The 23,729-nt window shown below is 38.2% G+C and overlaps 1 protein-coding gene across 3 annotated transcripts in view; it reads right to left on the bottom strand.

Annotated features, from left to right (window-relative positions):
* aplp1 (amyloid beta (A4) precursor-like protein 1) overlaps positions 1 to 23,729 on the bottom strand; it is a 104,452-nt gene that overhangs the window by 3,895 nt on the left and 76,828 nt on the right. For 2 of the 3 annotated variants that reach the window (XM_061916013.1, XM_061916014.1), the window contains exons 2-14: positions 22,127 to 22,306; positions 20,349 to 20,478; positions 17,881 to 17,993; positions 16,416 to 16,603; positions 16,038 to 16,336; positions 12,806 to 12,933; positions 8,427 to 8,501; positions 8,199 to 8,357; positions 3,744 to 3,872; positions 3,534 to 3,633; positions 3,290 to 3,457; positions 3,142 to 3,162; positions 15 to 79 (exon numbers count right to left, since the gene is read on the bottom strand). In XM_061916013.1, the coding sequence (XP_061771997.1) occupies positions 15 to 79; positions 3,142 to 3,162; positions 3,290 to 3,457; positions 3,534 to 3,633; positions 3,744 to 3,872; positions 8,199 to 8,357; positions 8,427 to 8,501; positions 12,806 to 12,933; positions 16,038 to 16,336; positions 16,416 to 16,603; positions 17,881 to 17,993; positions 20,349 to 20,478; positions 22,127 to 22,306 (1,755 nt within the window). The remainder of the gene's footprint in view (positions 1 to 14; positions 80 to 3,141; positions 3,163 to 3,289; positions 3,458 to 3,533; positions 3,634 to 3,743; positions 3,873 to 8,198; positions 8,358 to 8,426; positions 8,502 to 12,805; positions 12,934 to 16,037; positions 16,337 to 16,415; positions 16,604 to 17,880; positions 17,994 to 20,348; positions 20,479 to 22,126; positions 22,307 to 23,729) is intronic. The other variant, XM_061916015.1, reaches the window with a different exon arrangement.

The following is a 23,729-nucleotide window of genomic DNA, read 5'->3' as shown; positions in this document are numbered from 1 at the left end:
CAATAAATAATTACCTTCACCTTCTCCTCGTATTCATAAGTAGGGCCTCTCTCAGAAGTGGTGTAGTCGTATTCATCTGCTGGAAACACAAAACCATCAACATCTTGCATATACAACAACACACAGTCACTAAATCCATCCATCCATCCTTTTTTCTACCGCTTGTCCCTTCTGGGGTGGCGGGGGGTCGCTGGAGCCTATCACTAACAATTCTTTATTAATCTGTTATTATGTAAACTGACTCCTGCAGTGTTTAATGTTTTACCACTCAAAATAACCACATTTAAGCAAAAGTTTAATATCAGGTTGAGGACTTATTGAAAGTTTGTTGCCAAGTACTGCAAAGATGTGTTGCATGATGGCGGTCATGTTTTTCACCGGTCTTGCTCGAATGTTACACTAACGTGCTTGGCGATCCCCTAAAGTTGCCTATTAGACCCCCTAAAGTTACAGTGTGTGTTTTTGTACAGCCCATTGAGCTGTGTGAGACATTTTCAAGTCAATCTGACAAATGGGGTATTGGTCAGAAAAATAATATCACAGTCAACATATTAGCTGTCACACCAGGTCATTTCCTGTTTGGTGATGTTTACTGTGTTTGATCTAATCCATAATTATTATTATTTTACTTTTTAGTTCCTGTCCCACACTCTTATTTTGGTTGCACTTTCTATTTTGCGTGTGTTCACCTGCAACGGCCTCACTCCTGCCTCTGACCTCTGACCTCTCAACACCTGTTTTGAGTTTGTTGTTTTCGTGCCTATAGGTGGGTTGCAATCACGTGACCTCAACGCACTTCTGGGTTTCAAGCGATGATCTGGAGTCCCGTTAGGTTACTGTTTATTAACCTGAATCTGTGCAGATTTAGGCTTATTTTGAAAGATTTAGAGGCAAATTTAATTTAAAATGGGATAGAGGGGATTTTCACACTCTTACGAAAAAATATGTTGTTTAAAGAATTAAACCATTTGACAATCAAGGTATTTAGAAAAAAAAGATAGGAGCTGAGATAGGCGCCAGCGCCCCCTGCGAGCCAGAAGGGAATAAGCGTTAGAAAATAGATGGATGTTAAATTTCTAGCAACATCATGTATTTATTTTTAATCTGACCGGCTGATAAGCGGCTAGCAGCTAATTACGTGTCCCCATACACAGTGTGGAGCTGCTCCCATCCATCCGTTTTCTACCGCTTGTCCCTTTCGGGGTTCTGGAGCCTATCTCAGCTGCACTCGGGCGGAAGGCTCGGTACACCCTGGACACCTCATCACAGGGCCAACACAGATAGACAGAAAAAATTCACACTCACATTCACACACTAGGGTCGATTTAGTGTTGCCAATCAACCTATCCCCAGGTGCATGTCTTTGGAGGTGGGAGGAGATGGGGAGAACATGCAAACCCCACACACAAAGACCCCAACCTCGGGGATTGATCCCAGGCCCTTCGTATTGTGAGGCACACGCACTAACCCCTGCTACACCGTGCTGCCCCGAGCTTCACTGGAGGATGAAGCTAAACATGTTACACACCAGCAGCAAGCCAGGAGCAGGCGTGCTAATAGTCCATCTAACCGCTAAGCCCATCCATCCATTTTCTACCGCTTATTCCCTTTCGGGGTCGTGGGGGGCGCTGGCGCCTTTCTCAGCTACAATCGGGCGGAAGGCGGGGTACACCCTGGACAAGTCGCCACCTCATCACAGGGCCAACACAGATAGACAGACAACATTCACATTCACATTCACACACTAGGGTCGATTTAGTGTTGCCAATCAACCTATCCCCAGGTGCATGTCTTTGGAGGTGGGAGGAGATGGGGAGAACATGCAAACCCCACACACAAAGACCCCAAGCTCGGGGATTGATCCCAGGCCCTTCGTATTGTGAGGCACACGCACTAACCCCTGCTACATGCAACATGCAAACCCCACACACAAAGACCCCAAGCTCGGGGATTGATCCCAGGCCCTTCGTATTGTGAGGCACACGCACTAACCCCTGCTACACCGTGCTGCCCCGAGCTTCACTGGAGGATGAAGCTAAACATGTTACACACCAGGAGCAAGCCAGGAGCAGGCGTGCTAATAGTCCATCTAACCGCTAAGCCAAAAAATAAATACTTTTAAGAAATGTTGTTGGAAAAGGAGATCAACAATTAGAAGAGTTTCAAGAGGGGATAAACAACTGTTGGTGTGTCAGCATCGTCACAGTCAGTACACCATATGTAAATCGGGGGCGGACCGACCCATGAATCGGTGGGGTCGATACCAAGTTTTGGATTTTGTTGATAGTGTACAATTAACTTTGTTTTGCTCAAAAATTGTACGTAGAAAAAGAGAATAAGAAAGTCGTTTAAATATTGTGGTTATATTGTTAAACTAGAACTCATCTTAAATAAATTAAAAATGTACAGTTAATACATTAAAGTTAAAGGTAAAGTACCAATGATTGTCACACACACTAGGTGTGGTGAAATTTGTCCTTTGCCCAATTTGACCAATCCCCTTGTTCACCCCCTGGGAGGTGAGGGGAGCAGTGAGCAGCAGCGGTGGCTGCGCCCGGGAATCATTTTTGGTGATTTAACCCCCAATTCCAACCCTTGAGGCTGAGCAGGGAGGTAATGGGTCCCATTTTTATAGTCTATGGTAGGACTCGGCCGGGGTTTGAACTCACAACCTACCGATCTCAGGGCGGACACTCTAACCACTAGGCCACTGAGTAGGTGATACCAACTTATCTGTATCAGCCAAACTCACTAATAAATGATCGGTATCAGAATCGGCAGCATAAAACCCTGATCAGAACATCTCTATCAAAAACATGAACATAATGTTAATGGTATTCGATAAACACATCAAGTGAATTTCAGTCTCTACTTATACAAACACCATACATATAGATCGACAATGAATATTTAATCCTGATCACTTGAAATTAATCCACAACCACCCTATGATTGTGATTTTTTACATGTCATCGTTTGACAGCACAATTCCTCGGACCGACTACAAAAAACAATACATGTTTTAATACAATATATTGATAATTTGATAAATGATGTGGTTCCTTTTCATAGATGTATTTCATTTTGATGTATGTTTCTCTCTGTGTAGTTGTCTGTCAGTTCACGCAATGAAACACTCACCTTTTTTATTGGACTGCAGTTCTTCAGAGACGAGGAGAAAAGAAAGGAGGAGTTGGAAAAACCAGTCCAGGCCATGATTTGACATGTAAGATTACCAAACATGTTGAATGTGCAACAATCTTTTAAAGAAAAAAAAAACAGTTCATACCAACGCGAGGAGGGTAAGGCCGGTTCTGGAATTCTCGTTCCTCTTCTTCTTCATCATCCTTCTCCTCCTCGCTCTCAGCAGGCAGAAGCTCCTCGGTGGTGTGGGTCTCCGAGAAGGAGGTGGTCATGAGCTCGCTGATGTCTCCCCGCTCTGCACGCACCAGCTCCTCTGCAGTGCAGGGAAAGACCCACTCTCAAAATGAGAGGATGCTTCAAAAGAGGGCAACAACATGGCTTCCTCTTACGGATATCCTCATGCAGCTCCTCAGCCAAGATGGGATCCTTGTAGAGCAGCGCCAGACTCTGGTTCATCCTCTCCTCGATCACATGCAGGTGTGTGTACACCTGACAAAAAAAGGAGTTGACTTAGTCAGCGGATTGGGACAGCACCCAGAAAAAAAGATGAGTCAGCAGTTCTGCTGTATCTAATTTTTTTGATCAGAAGCATCGCCGACCTGGAATTTCATTTGCTCAGCTTTCTGCGGGTCGACGGCCACGATGTGCTGGTAGTGCCTGAGGGTGTGTCTGCGGTCCTTCTGCTCGGCAGCCATGTATCGCTTCAGAGCCTGCAGCACGCGCTCGGGCTGCAAGGACGCAGAAGGACAAGCAGCCATGATGTTGATGACAAGCAGGGGTGTGGCAACAAATCCTGGACCCCCAGACCCAAGACTCCTGAAGGACCTACCCCATCCCACCCTAAACTTAACGTCGCCCGCCCATGCACACACTCATGAGGTATGTTTTCATGCACTAAAAAACTACTTCTTGCACGGAGTTGGTTGAAATCATCTTTTTAAAACACTTAAAAAAAATACTGTGTGCATGTTTGCAGTAAACTAATTCCATAACCATGTGGAAACCCTAAATGGTTTTTGGCTTTTTAAAGATGGAAATAACATCTCGAACACATCTGGATAACCCCGCTAGATAATTGTATTTTTTTTAAACTCTGTAAGGAGGACCTTACATCGACGGCCCCTTCTCAAGGTTTCTGCTTTTCCCCCATCTGAGGACTTTTGAGTTTTTCCTTGCCCAGATGTGGCTTTAGAGCAGGGAATGTCGAAAGTTTGTGAAGCCATTTGAGACGCCTGTGATTAAGGGCTATAGATATGTTTTGATTGATTGATTTTTATTTTTATATGTATATATACGTCTGCCTCACAATACGAAGGTCCTGCAGTTCTGGGTTCAAATCCAGCCTCGGGATCTTTCTGTGTGGAGTTTGCATGTTCTCCCCGTGAATGCGTGGGTTCCCTCCGGGTACTCCGGCTTCCTCCCACCTCTAAAGACATGCACCTGGGGATAGGTTGATTGGCAACACTAAATTGGCCCTAGTGTGTGAATGTGAGTGTGAATGTTGTCTATCTGTGTTGGCCCTGCGATGAGGAGGCGACTTGTCCAGGGTGTACCCTGCCTTCCGCCGAATTGTAGCTGAGATAGGCGCCAGCGCCCCCCGCGACCCCGAAAGGGAATAAGCGGTAGAAAATGGATGGATGGATGGATGGATATATATATATATATATATATATATATATATATATATATATATATATATATATATATATATATACATATATATATATATATATATATATATATATATATATATATATACATACACACACACACACATATATATAGCACAATAATGTCACGGTAGCGATGGGAAAATGCATTTTTACACAATATAATTTTCCTGAGCGGCGAGGAAGTCCCGAGTGTAACAAGCGCTAGAAAATGGATTACAAAGTACAAATAAAAAAATTTTTAAAATAGATTTTTTTAAACTTGGGACTTCCTCTGGGCTGTAGTTTGGGGACCCCTGTCCTAAAAAAATATATATATATATATATAAGAAAAAATATATACCTGCACTATATTTATATATACACATACATATATATATATATATATATATATATATATATATATATATATATATATATATATATATATATATATATTTATATATATATAAGTGCAGGTATATTTATCTTTTTCTTTCTAATTCCAAAAGCATGTTAAAAAAAAAACCTTTGTTTTTTTTAATATGAGATTAACATAGCTTGAATTTATCTACTTAAGCCAATTTGGTTTTGTCTTTTAAAAAAATGTTTTTTTAGAATAGTTTTCAAACTGAAAGAATAACTTGATTAAAATACAGTCTTTGATTTTTTATATTCAAAGACAGTGTTACTGTTCAAACTGTGTGTAATGTTACAGTGCCCAAAAATATTGAATATACTGCCTTGTTTTTAATGAATACTTAGGCCTACTACACTACTGTATTTTAATGTTGGTCATTATGGTGGTACTTGGTTAGCCAAGTTTTCTGAGGTGGCACTTTGTGGAGAAAGTTTGAGGACCACTGTCTTACATCCTTAGCAGTAACATGATGTTAAAGCTCATGTTAAATCCATTAATATTCATTTCCTTCTTCACTCTCTTTGCTTATGCAAACACTATTTGTGTAGTATATTTAATACATATATTTAAATTGTAACTGTATGCATGTTCGATATAAACTAATCCCATAAGCATGTGCATAGATGCATTTATTTTCCTTTTCTTCTTGCATGTCAAAACCTTAATTAGGTTTTCGAATTTTTAAAGATAGGATTAACATATCTTGAACACATTCAGTAAATCCCCTAAATAATTTGGTTTTGGCTGGGTTTTTTTGATGTGCCAACAAATTCAATATAGAGTGGCCAAAATATGATTTTAAATATTCATATAACCTGTCATTATTTATTTAAATATGATTATACTTATTTTTCACAGGACTAAATATTGCAATATTTATTTATTTCAAATGTTATATTACTTCAAAGTGTAGAGATTATCTGATTCACATGGTATTATCATCAGTGGATAATACAAATGATAATAATGCGTCATTATTATCTGCAATTAGCTGCAAGGATTAATCGATGAAATAAACTCAAAATAGTGTCTATTTGCAAATCTGTTACTTCGATTAATGGTTAAATTAGTTCAATGCTTATAAATTGATAAAATCCGGACAGCATTGAGAGTTTCCGTTACGATAGAGTGCACGTGAGATCGGTGGTGTGTGATATGTGTGGCGGAAAACTGTAGATAATTATTTCTTCATTGATATCATTATTTTATAATATATTTTTTAATTTGATATCATTATTTTATTTTATTTACCGTATATTGATTCACTCATATTAAAAGTGCAATTTTAATTTTGATGATGTGCATTTTAGAAAAAACGGAGGTTATTTTTGAGCAGAACATTTTTTTATTTCAGGTATTTTCCCGAAAATATGCATTAAAGCTATACAGTGTATAATACTCAATTAATCGAAGAAACTGATCAATTGATTACTCAATTACTAATAGCTGCAGCCCTACATTATAATATTATTATTAGTGCATCTCTCGCAGGTCAAGTCTCCACCTGCTTTTAAAAACTAGTGATGCCTCTGTTCTAACTTTAATCGAGGGTCACACAGTTTTGTGCAATAAGATGCAAAAGTGAAACTTTCACATAACTTTCTCCTAAGCTGCCACAGATCCTTTAGATTTATCAGTTTGACCTTTCTCATGTCACCTCACCCATGCTCCAAAATGAATAGAATAGAATAAATAGAATAGAAATTACTTTATTGATCCCCCAGGGATCAATAAAGTATAATATAAATACTGGTGCTGTGTTGGAATGTTTAAAGAAAAGCTTTGATGATGTCATAACGTCTGTGTTGAGTGAAATGTTCAAAGTTAGGTTTGCCACTATCCAGGTGGACCAGACCATTTTGCATTTTTGATAGGGAGTGTAGGTAGTTAGAAATTCTTAATTAAATTCAAAATACCTTATTATTGAACATTTACTGATACATGTATTTTGTCTTTGCAATTACCTCAGGGTACCCCAGCACCTCCAAAATCCTCAAATCTAGACTCCAAACATCCCAGAATAAGATAATCCGGTTACTTTTAGACCTCCACCCCAGATCACACCTCAATCCAGCCCACTTCTCCAAAGTGGACTGGCTCAGGGTGGAGGACAGAGTAAAACAACTTGCACTGAGCCTAGTCTATAAAATCCGCTACACCTCCTTGATACCGAAGTACATGTCAAATTACTTCCTTAACGTAAATGACCGCCATAACCACAACACCAGGGGGAGCTCCACAAACCACGTTAAACCCAGATTTCGATCTAACAAAGGTCTTAACTCATTCTCTTTCTATGCCACATCAATGTGGAATGCACTCCCAACAGGTATAAAAGTAAGTGCATCTCTATATTCCTTCAAAACCGCTCTAAAACAACACCTCCAGGCAACTTCAACACTTTACTAATACCCTCCTCCATTCACATCCCATCTCCCCGGATTATAAACAACTCAAATGTACTTCTAATGTATATACTTGTTCTTATGCTATCTGAACTCACTATGTTCTCTGCTGGCTGTACATATCCTACTAAATAAGACCTACACTGTTTCAATGTCCACATTTCTCTGTTGATGCAATTGTTGATGACTGAAGTTCTGATATCAACCAAAGCTCCTCATCCCACCCCCCGGATTGTAAATAATGTAAATAATTCAATGTACATACTATGAAGATTAACTTGTGTGATGACTGTATTATGTTGATAGTATATATTTGTACCATGAATTGATTAACGTGGACCCCGACTTAAACAAGTTGAAAAACTTATTCGGGTGTTACCATTTAGTGGTCAATTGTACGGAATATGTACTGTACTGTGCAATCTACTAGTAAAAGTATCAATCAATCAATGTCGTTTTTTTTACACCTTACAAATGATAAATGACAGAAAAAATAAATCTTTAAACTTAACAAAAACTTTGGTACGTCGGTAGAGCATCCCCTTGCTCCGTCGACACCCCGGGTGATGATGCTCTCACCTGCGGCTCGTCAGACTGTACGGCGGTCAGGTAGTTCTCCAGGGCCAGGCGGCGGCTGTTGTTGAGAATGGACTCCACTCTGGCCAGGTGAGTCTCTACCAGTCTCTGCCTCTCGCCAGCCACTTGTTCCTCCAGCGTCTGCAGCACCGACTGGAAGTGCTGCAGACAAGTGTTGACAGCAGATCATAAATGATCAATTCTACCAAGTCTATTCAATTGTTAGCTTACCTCGTTAAGTGCTTGTTGTTCTGATTTAGGCAGATTCTTTGACTCGTTGTCTGCCTCTGCCCACTCCTTCATGATCTAAGAAATAAAATGATTTCAAGCAATTCAACGTTTTAATAATAATAATATTAGAGATGTCCGATAATATCGGACTGCAGATATTATTGGCCGATAAATGCTTTAAAATATAATATCGAAAATTATCGGTATCGGTTTCATGAAGTAAAATTTATGAATTGTTAAAGAGCTGCTGCACGGAGTGGTACACAGACCTAGGCAGAAGTACAGAGCACCAATAAACCTTAAAGGCACTGCCTTTGCGTGCCGGCCCAATCACATAATATCTACGGCTTTTCACACAAACAAGTGAATGCAAGGCATACTTGGTCAACAGCCATACACGTCACACTGAGGGTGGCTCTATAAACAACTTTAACACTGTTACAAATATGCGGCACACTGTAAACCCACACCAAACACGAACTACAAACACATTTCCGGAGAACATCCGCACCGTAACACAACATAAACACAACAGAACAAATACCCAGAACCCTTTGCAGCACTAACTCTTCCGGGAAGCTACAATATACACCCCCGCTATCCATGCTCTTTCGGGGAGAGCATGTCCCAAATTCCAAGCTGCTGTTTTGAGGCATGTTAAAAAAAATAATGCACTTTGTGACTTCAATAATAAATATGGCAGTGCCATGTTGGCATTTTCTTCCATAACTTGAGTTGATTTATTTTGGAAAACCTTGTTACATTGTTTAATGCAAGGGTCACCAACGGGCACCAGGTAGCCCGTAAGGACAGATGAGTAGCCCGCTGGCCTGTTCTAAAAATAGCTCAAATAGCAGCACTTACCAGTGGGCTGCCTCTATTTTTTTTTTTACTTTATTTATTTACTAGCAAGCTGGTCTCGCTTTGCTCAACATTTTTAATTCTAAGAGAGACAAAAGTCAAATAGAACTTGAAAATCCAAGAAAATATTTTAAAAACTTGGTCTTTTCTTGTTTGAATAAATTCATTTATTTTTTTTACTTTGCTTCTTATAACTTTCAGAAAGACAATTTTAGAGAAAAAGTACAACCTTAAAAATGAGTTTAGGATTTTTAAACACATATACCTTTTTACCTTTTAAATTCCTTCCTATTCTTTCTTGACAATTTAAAATTTTTTTCAAAAAAATATTTTTTTTATTGTAAAGAATAATAAATACATTTTAATTTAATTCTTCATTTAGCTTCTGTTTTTTCGACAAAGAATATTTGTAAAATATTTCTTCAAACTTATGATTAAAATTCAAAAAAATTATTCTGGCAAATCTAAAGAAATCTTTAGAATCAAATTTAAATCTTATTTCAAAGTCTTTTGAATTTCTTAATAAATTTAGTTCTGGAAAATCTAGAATAAATAATCATTTGTCTTTGTCAGAAATATAGCTTGGTCTAATTTGTTATATATTCTAACAAAATGCAGATTGGATTTTAACCTATTTAAAACATGTCATCAAAATTATAAAATTAATCTTAATCAGGAAAAATTACTAATGATGTTCCATAAATAATTTTTTTAATTTTTTCAAACAGATTCGAAATAGCTAGTTTTTCTGAATTTTGAATTTTAAAGAGTCGAAATTGAAGATAAACTATGTTTAAAAATGTAATTTTCATTTTTTTTCCTGTTCTCTCCTCTTTTAAACCGTTCAATTAAGTTTTGGTTTTTTTATCATTTATGTACGACGGAATGACAGACAGAAATGCCAATTATACATATATATATATATATATATATATATATATATATATATATATATATATATATATATATATATATATATATATATATATATATATATATACAGTCTGATAGTTTATATATCAATGATGAAATATTAACATTGCAACACATGCCAATACAGCCGGTTTAGTGTACTAAATTACAATTTTAAATTTCCCATGAAGTTTCCTGTTGAAAACGTCGCGGAATAATGACGCGTATGTTAACGCGTGTTTGTGAGGTTATTGGTTGGAGGGGACTTATTGGCCTAGCACCACTTACGTCTAAAAGTCGTCTATTTTCAATGCCCAATTACACAGGATTTTGGACATCTGTGTTGCTGAATCTTTTGCAATTTGTTCAATTAATAATGGAGACGTCAAATAAGAATGCTGTTGGTGGTAAGCGGTGGAGTGCAGCTGCCTTTAGCACCGAAACACAGCCGGTGTTTCTTTGTTTTTTGTGAAGCTTTAACACAGACAGTCAAGCGAACATGTTTTACGTCAACCAGCAAGTTTTTGGATGGGACAATTGTGATATTAAGTCGGCTCTTACGCAACCTCATCCTGCAGCTCAAAAAGGCAGCTGTGATCTTGGCTCCTCGGCTTCTCTCAGAGACACTGGCATTCACTGCAGCTATCCGACTTTCAGGTATGACACTAAAATACTATTAACACAATAAGCAGATAAGGGATTTTCCAGAATTATCCTAGTAAATGTGTCTAATTACATCTGAAACTCTCCCACTGCCGCCGCCTGGAGCCGTCGCCTTTTTTTATTTTATTTTTATTTTTTAAAATTAGTGCTTCACTCTAACTTTCCTCATCCACAAATCTTTCATCCTCACTTAAATTAATGGGGAAATCGTCACTTTCTCGGTCCGAATTGCTCTTACTGCTGGTGGTTCACATTATAAACAATGTGAGAATGTGAGGAGCCCTCACACCGGTCGGTGACGTCACGCGCACATCGTCTGCTACTTCCGGTAAGGCAAGGCTTTTTTATTAGCGACCAAAAGTTGCGAACTTTATCGTCGATGTTCTCTACTAAATCCTTTCAGCAAAAATATGGCAATATCGCGAAATGATCAAGTATGACACATAGAATGGACCTGCTATCCCCGTTTAAATAAGAACATCTCATTTCAGTAGGCCTTTAAATACTACTGTTTGTTTCATGAAATTGTATTCACTTATTCCCAACAGTCTATTATCTTTATTTGGTTGTGTATGTCTCTTACTGCACTGTATGTGTACATGTTAGATCTTTTGTCCAGCCAAGTCTCAGCTTCTAAATGTTGCCATGTCAATGCACTGAAATCTGCGTTCAAAGGACTCCGGCTTATTAGTGATTCCTAAAGCCCAAAAAAAGTCTGCGGGCTATAGAGGGGTAACAGTTCGAGATGCTACCTCAGTAGAAGCATTTAAGTCTGACCTTAAAACTCATTTGTATACTCTAGCCTTTAAATAGACCTCCCTTTTAGACCAGTTGATCTGCCGCTTCTTTTCTTTTTCTCCTGTGTCCCCCCCTTCCTTGTGGAGGGGGGGACACAAGGAAGGGGGTTCTCCTTGCTCTTATGTGGGTTCTTCTGAGGATGTCGTAGTCGTAGTGGTTTGTGCAGTCCTTTGAGACATTTGTGATTTAGGGCTGTATAAATAAATATTGATTGATTGATTGATTGATAATCTTTTGAGGGTCTTCACATTTAGAAGTGCAGGCCTAAGTCAGATAAACTATATTAATAATAGGTTTTTTTTTGGTTTTTTTTAACCGGAGTATAGCCTGGCCTGTCAGGGCCTGTCAGGGCCTGCATGCAAGCATAGTAATGTCAGCATGCATGTTACCATAAATTGATTAACAAAGACCCCGACTTAAACAAGTTGAAAAACTTATTCGAGTGTTATCATTTAGTGGTCAATTGTACGGAATATGTACTGTACTGTGCAATCTACTAATAAAAGTTTCAATCAATCCATCAAAGCATTTTTTCGTCCTCTGATGCCCAGCAACCAGGGGTTCGGTATCTTGCTCAAGGATGGTCACATGGGGGCTGACGGTCGAACCTGCAACCTTCAGGTTTGAGGAGCACCACTCTACCACCTGATAGCTTCACCTCTCAGGGCCTGCATGCAGGCGTACAATAACATCAGCTTTTTTCTGTCCTCTGATTGGTTGATCAGGGCAAAAATGCCAACATTGGCTGACAGAGAAGGATACATTTACTTGGTTATGGGCAAGTACCTTCATTTGAACTTCCTGTCAGTATGACCGCGAGATGTCCCAATACTTTTAGTAATCCACTTTACATTGAATGACCTGCTCTGTTGAAAGCCAATAAAGCACGTGTTTGTGTCAGTGATCAGATCGGCGACGGTGAGCGATGGATCAACAAGACACCTATGTCACGTCAAAGATGTACTGTAATGATGACTAAATAGTCAGCTTGTTTTTCCAAACTCCTGCGATGAGGTGGCAACTTGTCCAGGGTTTACACCGCCTTCCGCCCGATTGTAGCTGAGATAGGCACCAGCGCCCCCCGCGACCCCAAAGGGAATAAGCGGTAGGAAAATGGATGGATGGATGGATTTCTCCAAACTCACCTCATTGATGCGCTTCATTCGCCTCTCCTCCAGGTCCGTTTTGGCTCGCAGGAAGTTGGCATGCTCGGTGTCATCGATTGGCCTCTCAAAATAGACATCGACGCCATCTGTGGGACGTGGGGTAGTCACTGCAGGGAAGAGACAGGAAATAAATGGAAAATCACTTAGTTGAATTGCCTATTAAAGGAAGTCTCTAAGATATTTAAAATACCAACAGATTATTAACATGTCATATGTATTTACTTACTGACTCAGCATATTTACTTGTGCCATTACTTTTATAAAGTTGCACTAGTACAGTGTTAAGGAGCGGCATGGGAAAAAAGCATAAAAAACATTTAAAAAATATTTACAGTGTATTTTTTTTACAATGTATTATTTCATTGATAGAAAATACATATTGTCAGCTGATATATTTGATGTTTTATTATTATACACTGTATATATAGTCTACACTTTTAATTTATAACATTTTTAAAATAAACTTTTTTTTTTAATTGTTTGATATTGCATTTTTTTGTATTTTTCAATTATTATTTATTGAGTCAAACTGTTCTGTATAATCTATGTACTGCGTCCCTCGCCAGATCGTGCTTCACTTTATAGCATATATATATATATATAAATATATATATATATATATATATATATATATATATATATATATATATATATATATATATATATATCCATCCATCTGGCCGGGATCTTCAGCTCTCACTGGATCGGTTCGCAGCCGAGTGTGAAGCGGCCGGAATGAGAATCAGCACCTCCAAATCCGAGTCCATGGTTCTCTCCCGGAAAAGGGTGGAGTGCCATCTCCGGGTTGGGGAGGAGACCCTGCCCCAAGTGGAGGAGTTCAAGTACCTAGGAGTCTTGTTCACGAGTGGGGGAAGAGTGGATCGTGAGATCGACAGGCGGATCGGTGCGGCGTCTTCAGTAATGCGGACGTTGTACCGATCTGTTGTGGTGAAGAAGGAGCTGAGCCGGAAGGCAAAGCTCTCAATTTACCGGTCGATCTACGTTCCCATCCTCACCTATGGTCATGAGCTTTGGGTCATGACCGAAAGGATAAGATCACGGGTACAAGCGGCCGAAATGAGTTTCCTCCGCTGTGTGGCGGGGCTCTCCCTTAGAGATAGGGTGAGAAGCTCTGTCACCCGGAAGGAACTCAAAGTAAAGCCGCTGCTCCTCCACATCGAGAGGAGCCAGATGAGGTGGTTCGGGCATCTGGTCAGGATGCCACCCGAACGCCTCCCGAGGGAGGTGTTTAGGGCACGTCCAACCGGTAGGAGGCCACGGGGAAGACCCAGGACACGTTGGGAAGACTATGTCTCCCGGCTGGCCTGGGAACGCCTCAGGATCCCCCGGGAAGAGCTAGACGAAGTGGCTGGGGAGAGGGAAGTCTGGGCTTCCCTGCTTAGGCTGCTACCCCCGCGACCCGACCTCGGATAAGCGGAGGAAGATGGATGGATATATCCATCCATCCATCCATCCATTTTTCTGCCGCTTATTCCCTTTGGGGTCGCGGGGGGCGCTGGTGCCTATCTCAGCTACAATCGGGCGGAAGGCGGGGTACACCCTGGACAAATCGCCACCTCATCGCAGTATATATATATATATATATATATATATATATATATATATATATATATATATATATATATATATATATATATATATAGGTCAGGAAAAAACACAAAGGCTATTTCATCCCTACAAGCCTGTTTCGCATATACATATATATATATATATATATATATACATATATACATATATATATATATATATATACACACACATTATATACACACACATATACATATATATATATATATATATACACACACATTATATACACACACATATACATATATATATATATATATATATATATATATATATATATATACTTTTTAAAATGTATTTCTTTTAAACGTATCCTTCCTATTTTTGGCCTAAAATAAGCATTTAAATGCATAAACATCTCTATATGAACTAAAAATATCAATACCACAGTTGTATCGGCCACTTGATGAGAGCAAACCAATTTAGAGCGTGTTGTTCAGTATCATGGCCACTGATTTAGAAGATAGTAAACAATTAATCTATGCTCTAGCTATGAAAATATTTGATTTGAAAATAATAATTTCCACTTTGTAGGTATTTATTCATCATCGTCAGGCTTCAAACCAATTAACAGTAATAAACAAGGGTTTACTCTATTTATGTCCAGACATTAGGTACACCCTAGATCAGAACATGGATTGAGATTTCTATTGTTGTACGATTATTAAACATTTTTGACCCATTTACTTATCAAATGACAATCGCTCCCTTCCATAATTTTAATAATCAGAATGACTCAAAATCATTCACAACATCAAACCACATAAGCACGCACAGAAGACATGCCATAAAATTAATGCGATCACTCATCCTACCACTTACTAATGATAACTGAAGTCTTGAACAGTATAAACGCAATTGAAAGTACTTGGAAAAAGTCAGGAAAATTGCACCTTTGCAGTGTTTTGAACCATAGTGAAGCGACATGGGAAATACCCATATATTTGAACATTTATTAAACAAAATATACAGTATTTATTTTTTCAATGTTTAATACATAGAATATAATCAACATGTTTATTTATTTGTATATTGAATGTATTTTTAATTGTGTTTCTAAAATATTAAAGCTATTATAAAAAATAATATTAAAATATAAGTAGGAATAGCATAAATATAGTCTCATATTTATTTAATTTAATTTATTATTAATTAGTTTTTATCAATAGATTTTGCAATTTTAGGGACACCCTTTATAACAAAAAGTAGTGTGGGATTTGTATTGTTGTGGGATCACATGAACACGTTTTGCTCCATCTACTAGTCATAAATAACCCAGACCTTGCATAGTTTCAATAAGCAGAAAAACTCAATAAATTCCACTCCAGTATGTCAAAGCACTTGGGTACGCATACTAGTACTTTTAAACTTGTCATTGAATTATTGCGATTGTGGGATCTGAGCCGAGGATGTCGTTGTGGCTTGTGCATCCCTTTGAGACACTTGTGATTAAGGGCTATATAAATACACTTTGATTGATTGATTGCTCCTTTTTTCACTTATTAATACAAATTGCAGCTTGAACTGGTAAAAATAAACTGGACTCAAAATAAAGGAAAAGTTAGTGCAGTATTATGAAGTGATGGCGTAAGTAAACACGCACCGTCTCCTTTCAGAGGTGCTGATGTTGTTGGCTTGTAGTTTTTCTCAGAGGACGAGTCCACATAGTCTGAGGTCTGGTAAGGACCAGAGTCGATGGGGTATTCGTATTTCTCTGGGTTTCTCACAGCTATCGGCTCCTCCTCATCCTCCACCTCCACCGGCTCATCATCAACCTCGTCCTCATCCTCTTCTTCCTCTTCATCGTCTTCCTCCACCACCTCATCGTCCTCATCCTCCATGTCTGTCTCGTACAAATCCGAGTCGGGGGACGGACTGGGAGTGGGTGCTGTTACCTTGATGCTGTGGAAAACACAAGGCTTTTAATTCCTAATCGTGAATCATAACATCTCCCATGTCGGATCTTTCAATGGCGTCTTACAGGGAACTGAGTGTTCCGCCATTCTGGGAAATCTGGTGTCCAGTAAGGAGCTCTCTCTCCTCCAAGTCTGCTTTGCTGCTGGAACTGCTTCTACCAGGACAGCACACGTATTCCACGCCACGGAAATTTTCCCCACACGGCAAAAGCATTCCATAACTGTGGAGCTCCAGATTGTCTGCAGTGCACGCCTTCAGGAGAAGAATAAGCAGACGTCATTAATTTTAAAGATTTATGGCTCTTCGGAGGGAGCCAGATCTTCAGGGAAGCACTCCTTTCAAAAGATTGGCTCGTCCTCACATTTAGTTGTTTTATTTATTTTCAAGTATAAAGGAAATAGTCACTGGTAGCCGACTTGGATCAGAATAATTCAAATTTACACATTCCACCAATATCTACTTTTTGAACGGGATTTAGTTTGAAACAATAATAATGATTAAACTTGGCGTATGTTTTCATGGTAAATATTATCCAATATCGAGTATCCCAGTGGTTCTGAACCTTTTTTCAGTGATGTACCCCCTGTGAACATTTTTTTTATTCAAGTACCCCCTAATCAAAACAAAGCATTTTTGGTTGACGAAAAGAGATAAAGAAGTAAAATACAGCACTGTCATCAGTTTCAGATTCATTAAATTGTATAATAGTGCAAAATATTGCTCATTTGTAGTGGTCTTACTTGAACTATTTGGAAAAAAAGATATACAAATAGATTCAATTATAAATAAAGATTTCTACACATAGAAGCAATCATCAACTTAAAGTGCCCTCTTTGGGGATTGTAATAGAGATCCATCTGGATTCATGAACTTAATCCGAAACATTTCTTCACAAAAAAATGGAACATGTCCACAAAAAATCTAGCTGTCGACACTGAATATTGCGATGTTGCATTTCTTTTCACAGTTTATGAACTTACATTCATATTTTGTTGAAGTATTATTCAATAAATGTATTTATAAAGGATTTTTGAATTGTTGCTTTTTTTTTTTTTAGAATATTTTCTAAAAATCTCACGTACCCCTTGGCATACCTTCAAGTACCCCCAGGGGTACGCGTACCCCCATTTGGGAAACACTGGCGTATCCCATCCAATTTGCATTGACAATGAGATCACCATTTTCGCCTTGAAAATATTCGTGGAAGTACAGAAAAAAATAAGATACTACAAACCCTGTGTCCATATGAGTTGGGAAATTGTGTTCGATGTAAATATAAACGGAATAAAATGATTTCCAAATCATTTTCAACCCATATTCAACTACTTTGCAAATCAAATTCAAAATCTGCTATGTTTCCTTTAACTATATAATTTATTATTCAGTCGAGTCGGGTGGTGCTAACATGTCTGGAAAATTTGTATATACTGAGTAATGGCTGGTCAAAAGATTTGACACGTTTGCAAACATCACATCTCTAGTCGGCTCCCACCACACGTCAAAGCTTTCACATGCATCATGTATCTCACCTCCTTTGCAATGTTGTGCCAGTACACATAACTCTCACAGGCATCCATCTGCTCCTGGTGAAGGAAACGACATCGGTCTGGAACCAGCAGGGCTTCGCTCACATATTCACCTTCTGCACCAACAGGAAAATAAACAGAGAGGTCGGCGTCACGTCCATGTTTTCATCAGGTCTAAACCGCAAATGCGACATTCTAAGCGAGTCTTGTTGTTATCAGCCAAACTGGGAAGTTGTACCAGGGCTCCAAGCACAGGATGGGGGGCCCTATGCTTTTGATGATTTGAATATGTAATTTATCCAAAAAACAACATCATAAATGTTGGTATAAAATTGATACAGCTGTGAAAGTTCAATCATAAATTAAATTAACATAGTCCAACACAACCTACAACACCACCATTCAAAAATACGAAATGGTTCTTTCCTCCTGGATAGCATAAAATTGAACTTCAAACTCTTCACTCAACACAGACATCATGAGTTTTTTCCTTAAAATTCCCCTTTAAGCATTTGCATGAGGCGATAGAGGAAAAATATAACAGAAATATATATGTGGCACAGTGGCAGCATATTAGGTAGTTAACTACAGGTTTCACTTTTGCATCTCTTTGCCCATAACTGTGGTGCGTTCAAAGACCCCTGATTAAAATTACAAACAGCGGTGTCACTCGTTTTTAAAGACAGGGGGAGACTAACTCCCAAGAGATGCACTAATAGTAACATAATCTTAATAATAATGATGTGCAATTAGGATTTGGATTACCTCGTGATATTTTACTTTACGCTCTCAAGTAAAGGAAAAATTTACAGAATTATAATCACATTTAAGTGAATAATAACAAAAACTCAAACTAAATATAGTCACATCCAAATCAAGAATTTAATAAATTCAAAATATAAATACATTTATAATCATTAGGAATTTATTAAAACATTTTTTATTATTATTATTTGTAAGAATGTTTTTTGTATTTAAAATATTTAACTACTATTATTGCTATTATTATTATTGTTACTGGTGTGTTTATACATTTTTAGTTTTCCTTTTTTATTCAATTAATTTTAACTAGTTATTCTATTTGTATGTCTTCTCAGATGCTCTGTAAATTTATAAAGTAAGTTATAAGTATAGTATACGATTATAAGTAAGTAAGTGTTGGGTTAGAGTTGCTCATTTTCTTAGTTTTTAGTCTTCTTAGATCGCCACTAGATCAGAATGCACGTTCAGTATCCTGGCCACTGATTGGCTCAGCTTCAGGCAGCGTTACTATATTGGATAAAATATTGTAAAGGTGACTAAAGGATGTTATTTCATGTCTAGAGGGCTCTTATAATGTTGTAAAATGTATTTAGAAGTTTGCAAACCGCTTGTTTGTGCTCTAGCTGTGGAAATTTGATTTGTAATGAATGATTCACATACTTCGAGGAAATTCATGTATCGCCGTTATATCTGGAACCAATTAACAGTGATGAATGAATGACGACTGTCAGATCAATGTCGATGAGGGCAAATATTTAAGGCTCTAATCTGGTTATCATATTGGAAGTGAAACATTTTTATCTGGACATCCTTAGTGTTCATTAAGGTTTGCACCTGATGCACGGTAGTATGAGTTGTTTGTCCACTGTCCACATACTACATCAGGATTTTTGACGGTGTCTTGGTTTCTAAGAAGGAAACAATACTGACCCTCTAGCACAGTGGTTCTTAACCTTGTTGGAGGTACCGAACCCCACCAGGAGAAGTTTTAATTTACTGTTAGAATAATCATGTACATATATTATCTCACAATTTTAGTATGCTTAAAGTCTGTTGCCATAGTTATTAGCTATTGTGCTCAAGCTGCATTTTTTCTATCTGTGCAAGTACAAAACTTAATGTCTGAGGGGTGGCCTCCACCACAGATGTTGTATTTGTTTTAGCCCGCTAACAGCCAAGGACTTCAAGGACCTCAACTAAGATAAGATGACAGCACGCAGACGAAGCCGAACAAGGAAATCACAAGGCCCCCAGCACATTACGTCACATATTGTCATAATGGAGTTGCTTTGCATAATATATGTGACCACTCCTTTTAGAGGCGGCCTCAGTGATGTTGTCTATGGAACTCCTGAATAAATAGAGGGACGTGGGAGCTGAACCTTAGAGCATAGGGCGAGACTGTGACTAAGTGTGCAGTTCCTTGCGTTCTCCTCTTGAGCTAAATTGAACTCTGTCTCTGCATGGTTCCTTGCTCCTTTGTCTGATTAATAGATGGCATCAGTGTTTGAACCTGACATTTACACGATGAGTCGGGTGTGTGTTGACTTCCGCCGAACCCCTGAGCACGACTCACCGAACCCCTAGGGTTTTATCGAACCCAGGTTAAGAACCACTGCTCTAGCAACTTCTTTGATTCATAAGACTTGCAGGATATCTGATGTTATGCATTTGGATGCTTAAAGGTCATCGGTGCGTGTGGTTCTTACCTAGGCAGCGATAGGGCACCACTATGAAGGGGCGAGCCTGACAGTGGCTCCAGCCTTTCTTACACCAGTAAGGGATGTTGACGGGACTTTTGGCCTCCTCCACATGGGAGACGGGTAGCGCTGGGTACATCTGGTCGTGCAGGTCCATGCAGAGATGTGATAGAAGGACGGGGCAGAGCACAGGGAAGACAAGAGGAAGGAAAGAGGGGACATTTGTTTAAAGGACAGGAGGGTCAAACAGTACTTGTGTGTAGGAGGACGACACAAGGGATGACTCATGCACTTTTGCAAAACCATGCAAGACCTTAGACATAACCCTATTAGTGTATTAATGCTTGCATTTGAAGGGTCACACCAACTTTGGCAATAATATATTGTGTTCAGTGATAAAACGAGAAAAAGAACATGTCCCTGCCTGCTTCTTTTTTTTCATAGCTGCTATACCTAATATGGCCAGAAGATGGTGCTTGATTGCCAATTCCACTACATTTTTAATGAATGTGTTGTATGCTCCATACACATTCAAAACAAAAAGAATAATTATGGTAAAAAAAAAAAAAAATCACATTGCACAGAGTATTCCAACATATCAGCATCATTCTACTGTATTTATACATATATGTTTATGCATATAGAGCTGATAGGGTAGGTGTCAGACAGAGAAAATACACATAAGTAAGTTATTTTTTTTATATTTATTGATCCCTGAATACAGTTTTGCTTCATTTAGATCACAGGTGTCAAACTCAAGTCCAGTAGGCCATATCGGGTCTGTCACATCATTTCATGTGACCCGCTTGAGCCTGGAATTAATATGCGTCTTTTTTTTTTTTACTAAATGTATTAAACTTTCCCAAAAAAAAAAAAACATGGTACTGCATGCAATCTTATATTTTTTATCTTCATCTAAAATCGCAACAAATATTATGTCGTCATATGTTCAAAACATTTTTTTTAGTTGAAATTAAAACAAGTATTTAAATATCTGCTTGAGTCAGAATTTAAAGCAAGTTATCCATCAAATTTTACACTGTAAAAAAAAAGGAAAAAAACTGCATTTTTTTGTGATAAAAACATAAAAACTAGTATTGGTTATTTATATACAGCAATACGCGGTAATAACCACAACCTTAGACTTTACAGTCAAAATATGGGTACTGTTTTTTCCAATTTCATTAATATGCTGTGAGAAACAAAAACATTGTACATTTTACGGTAAAATTTTAGTAACTGAGCGTTTTTTTAACTGTAAAATTAACAGTTATTTTTTACAGTGTATGAAAAAAATATAGATTTATGATTAATAAATAATTGTGTAAAAAAATCATGAGGCAATTTATAGTTGTATATTATTCACGATTATAAACGCCCCTCTCAGGTCAGCCATAATTGTCATGTGGCCCTCAATGAAAATGAGTTTCACACCCCTGATCTAGATCCAAAATGGTGTCGACTCCAGTAGTGAAAGGATTCATATGGCTCCTTACCTAAGTGGATCTTGCGTGAGAGGAAGAGGTGTATTAATCATTTTGAAATGCAGTCCACTGAAAATGATGGAAAACGGCATTTTACATAGGAACTGACGCTGTGGTCAAATTTGGAATTGACAAAAAAAACACTTAAGATATTCAACACTTTACTGCCATCTAGTGACTAAAGTAGATAGTGCAACCCCCCAATTCGCCACGTTTCATGTGTCAGGTAAACCGTGATGGATGTGCCCTTATGAATCCCCTTCCTGCTGTACATTTGCATATATTTTGCAGCAAATTGCTCACCTCCTGACAATAAGACAGAATTTCTGTCGGATCTTTAAAGCAGTCCTTGCGGCCTTGAGGATCCGGCTCCCACTGGCCCGTCTGCGGGTTCATGTGCAAGAGCTGACGGCCACAAAACATCGCAATCTGCGGTTCTGCCACCTGGGGACCAGGCCCGTTCACCTCGCTGATGGCCAGGCCCTGTAGAGGAGAGGCGAAGAGGATGAGTCGATACAAACCAAGTGACAGATAATCGTGATGCAGGGATAATTGTTAGATGCACTCCAGCAATAAACCCGGAGAATCGAGTCCGATACCAAAACTGAAAAGTTCAGCTAATGCACAGGAGAATTGAGCAGGCTTTAAAAGGATATTGACAAACCTCACAGCCAAGAAAGATCTATGACTCACAGTTTCTTTTTTTAAAAACCTCTTAAGTTAATGGCTGGAAAAGCCATTCATTTTATACTGGCTGTTTTGCTGGGAGGCAGCGTGGATGTAAATAAACAAGATCTAATAAATATACCCTATATAAAATATAGCTTCCTCTACAATCCCTTAAAGGCATCTTTCTTGGATGTTGTTATCCATCCATCCATCCATCCATTTTCTACTGCTTATTCCCTTTGTTGTTATTGATCGTGGAATATGGTGCCTCTGCCTAGGGAGGACCCTGGGGAGCGCACACTACGAAACAAACAGGGAGTCAGGTGTTAATTTAAGCTCATTGACCGTTGAGCCGCTTCACTACATTAACAGCACAGCTCAGAGGAAGGAGAAAGACTGGAATCGGAACAAACAAAGACTCAGGCTGCATTCAGAGGGGAAGGTTTATATTTATACAGGCACCAACAATAACATTGCCGACTGGGCATCATTTGATTGATTGATTGATTGATTGATTGATTGATTGATTGAAACTTGTATAAGTAAATTGCACAGTACAGTGCATATTCCGTACAATTGACCACTAAATGGTAACACCTGAAAAACTTATTCAACTTCTTTAAGTCAGGGGTCCACGTGTGATGTTAATATTGCAAACCAAAATGCTACGTCTGTTGAATAGGATATCTTTATTTTCAGCTTATTTTTTAGTAGCTTAGATTTCAGAGAAAGTTAAAACAATATACTTTAAAGATTGGCACGGACACACACACACATACAGCAGAGAGACAGTAACTTCCTACCAGTAAATATTGAAAGGGTAAAAGAAAACACATTTTTGGGTGTAATAAAACATGATAAAATAAATTGGAAATGTCATGTAAAAAATATACAACATAAAGTAGCAAAAACACGTCAATAATGAATAAAGCAAAACATGTTCTAGACCAAAAATCACTCCATATTATTTACTGCTCGCTAGTGTTACCATATCTGAGTTATTTTGTAGAAATATGGGGAAAAAACTACAAAATTACACTTCATTCATTAACAGTGTTACAAAAAAGATCAGTTAGAATAATACATAATATTAGATATAGTCAACATACAAACCCTTTATTTATTGAATCACAGTTATTAAAATTCAACGATTTGGTGCATTTGCACACAGCTAAAATGATGTACAAAGCAAACTATACCAAATAATTCAAACAAGGCACCAATATGATTCAGTTTA

The sequence above is a fragment of the Nerophis ophidion genome, linkage group LG11 (assembly GCF_033978795.1).
Source record: "Nerophis ophidion isolate RoL-2023_Sa linkage group LG11, RoL_Noph_v1.0, whole genome shotgun sequence".
Classification (NCBI taxonomy): Eukaryota; Metazoa; Chordata; class Actinopteri; order Syngnathiformes; family Syngnathidae; genus Nerophis; species Nerophis ophidion.
The sequence above is the reverse complement of the archived record's forward strand: the minus strand, read 5'-3'. Positions and strand labels throughout refer to the sequence as shown.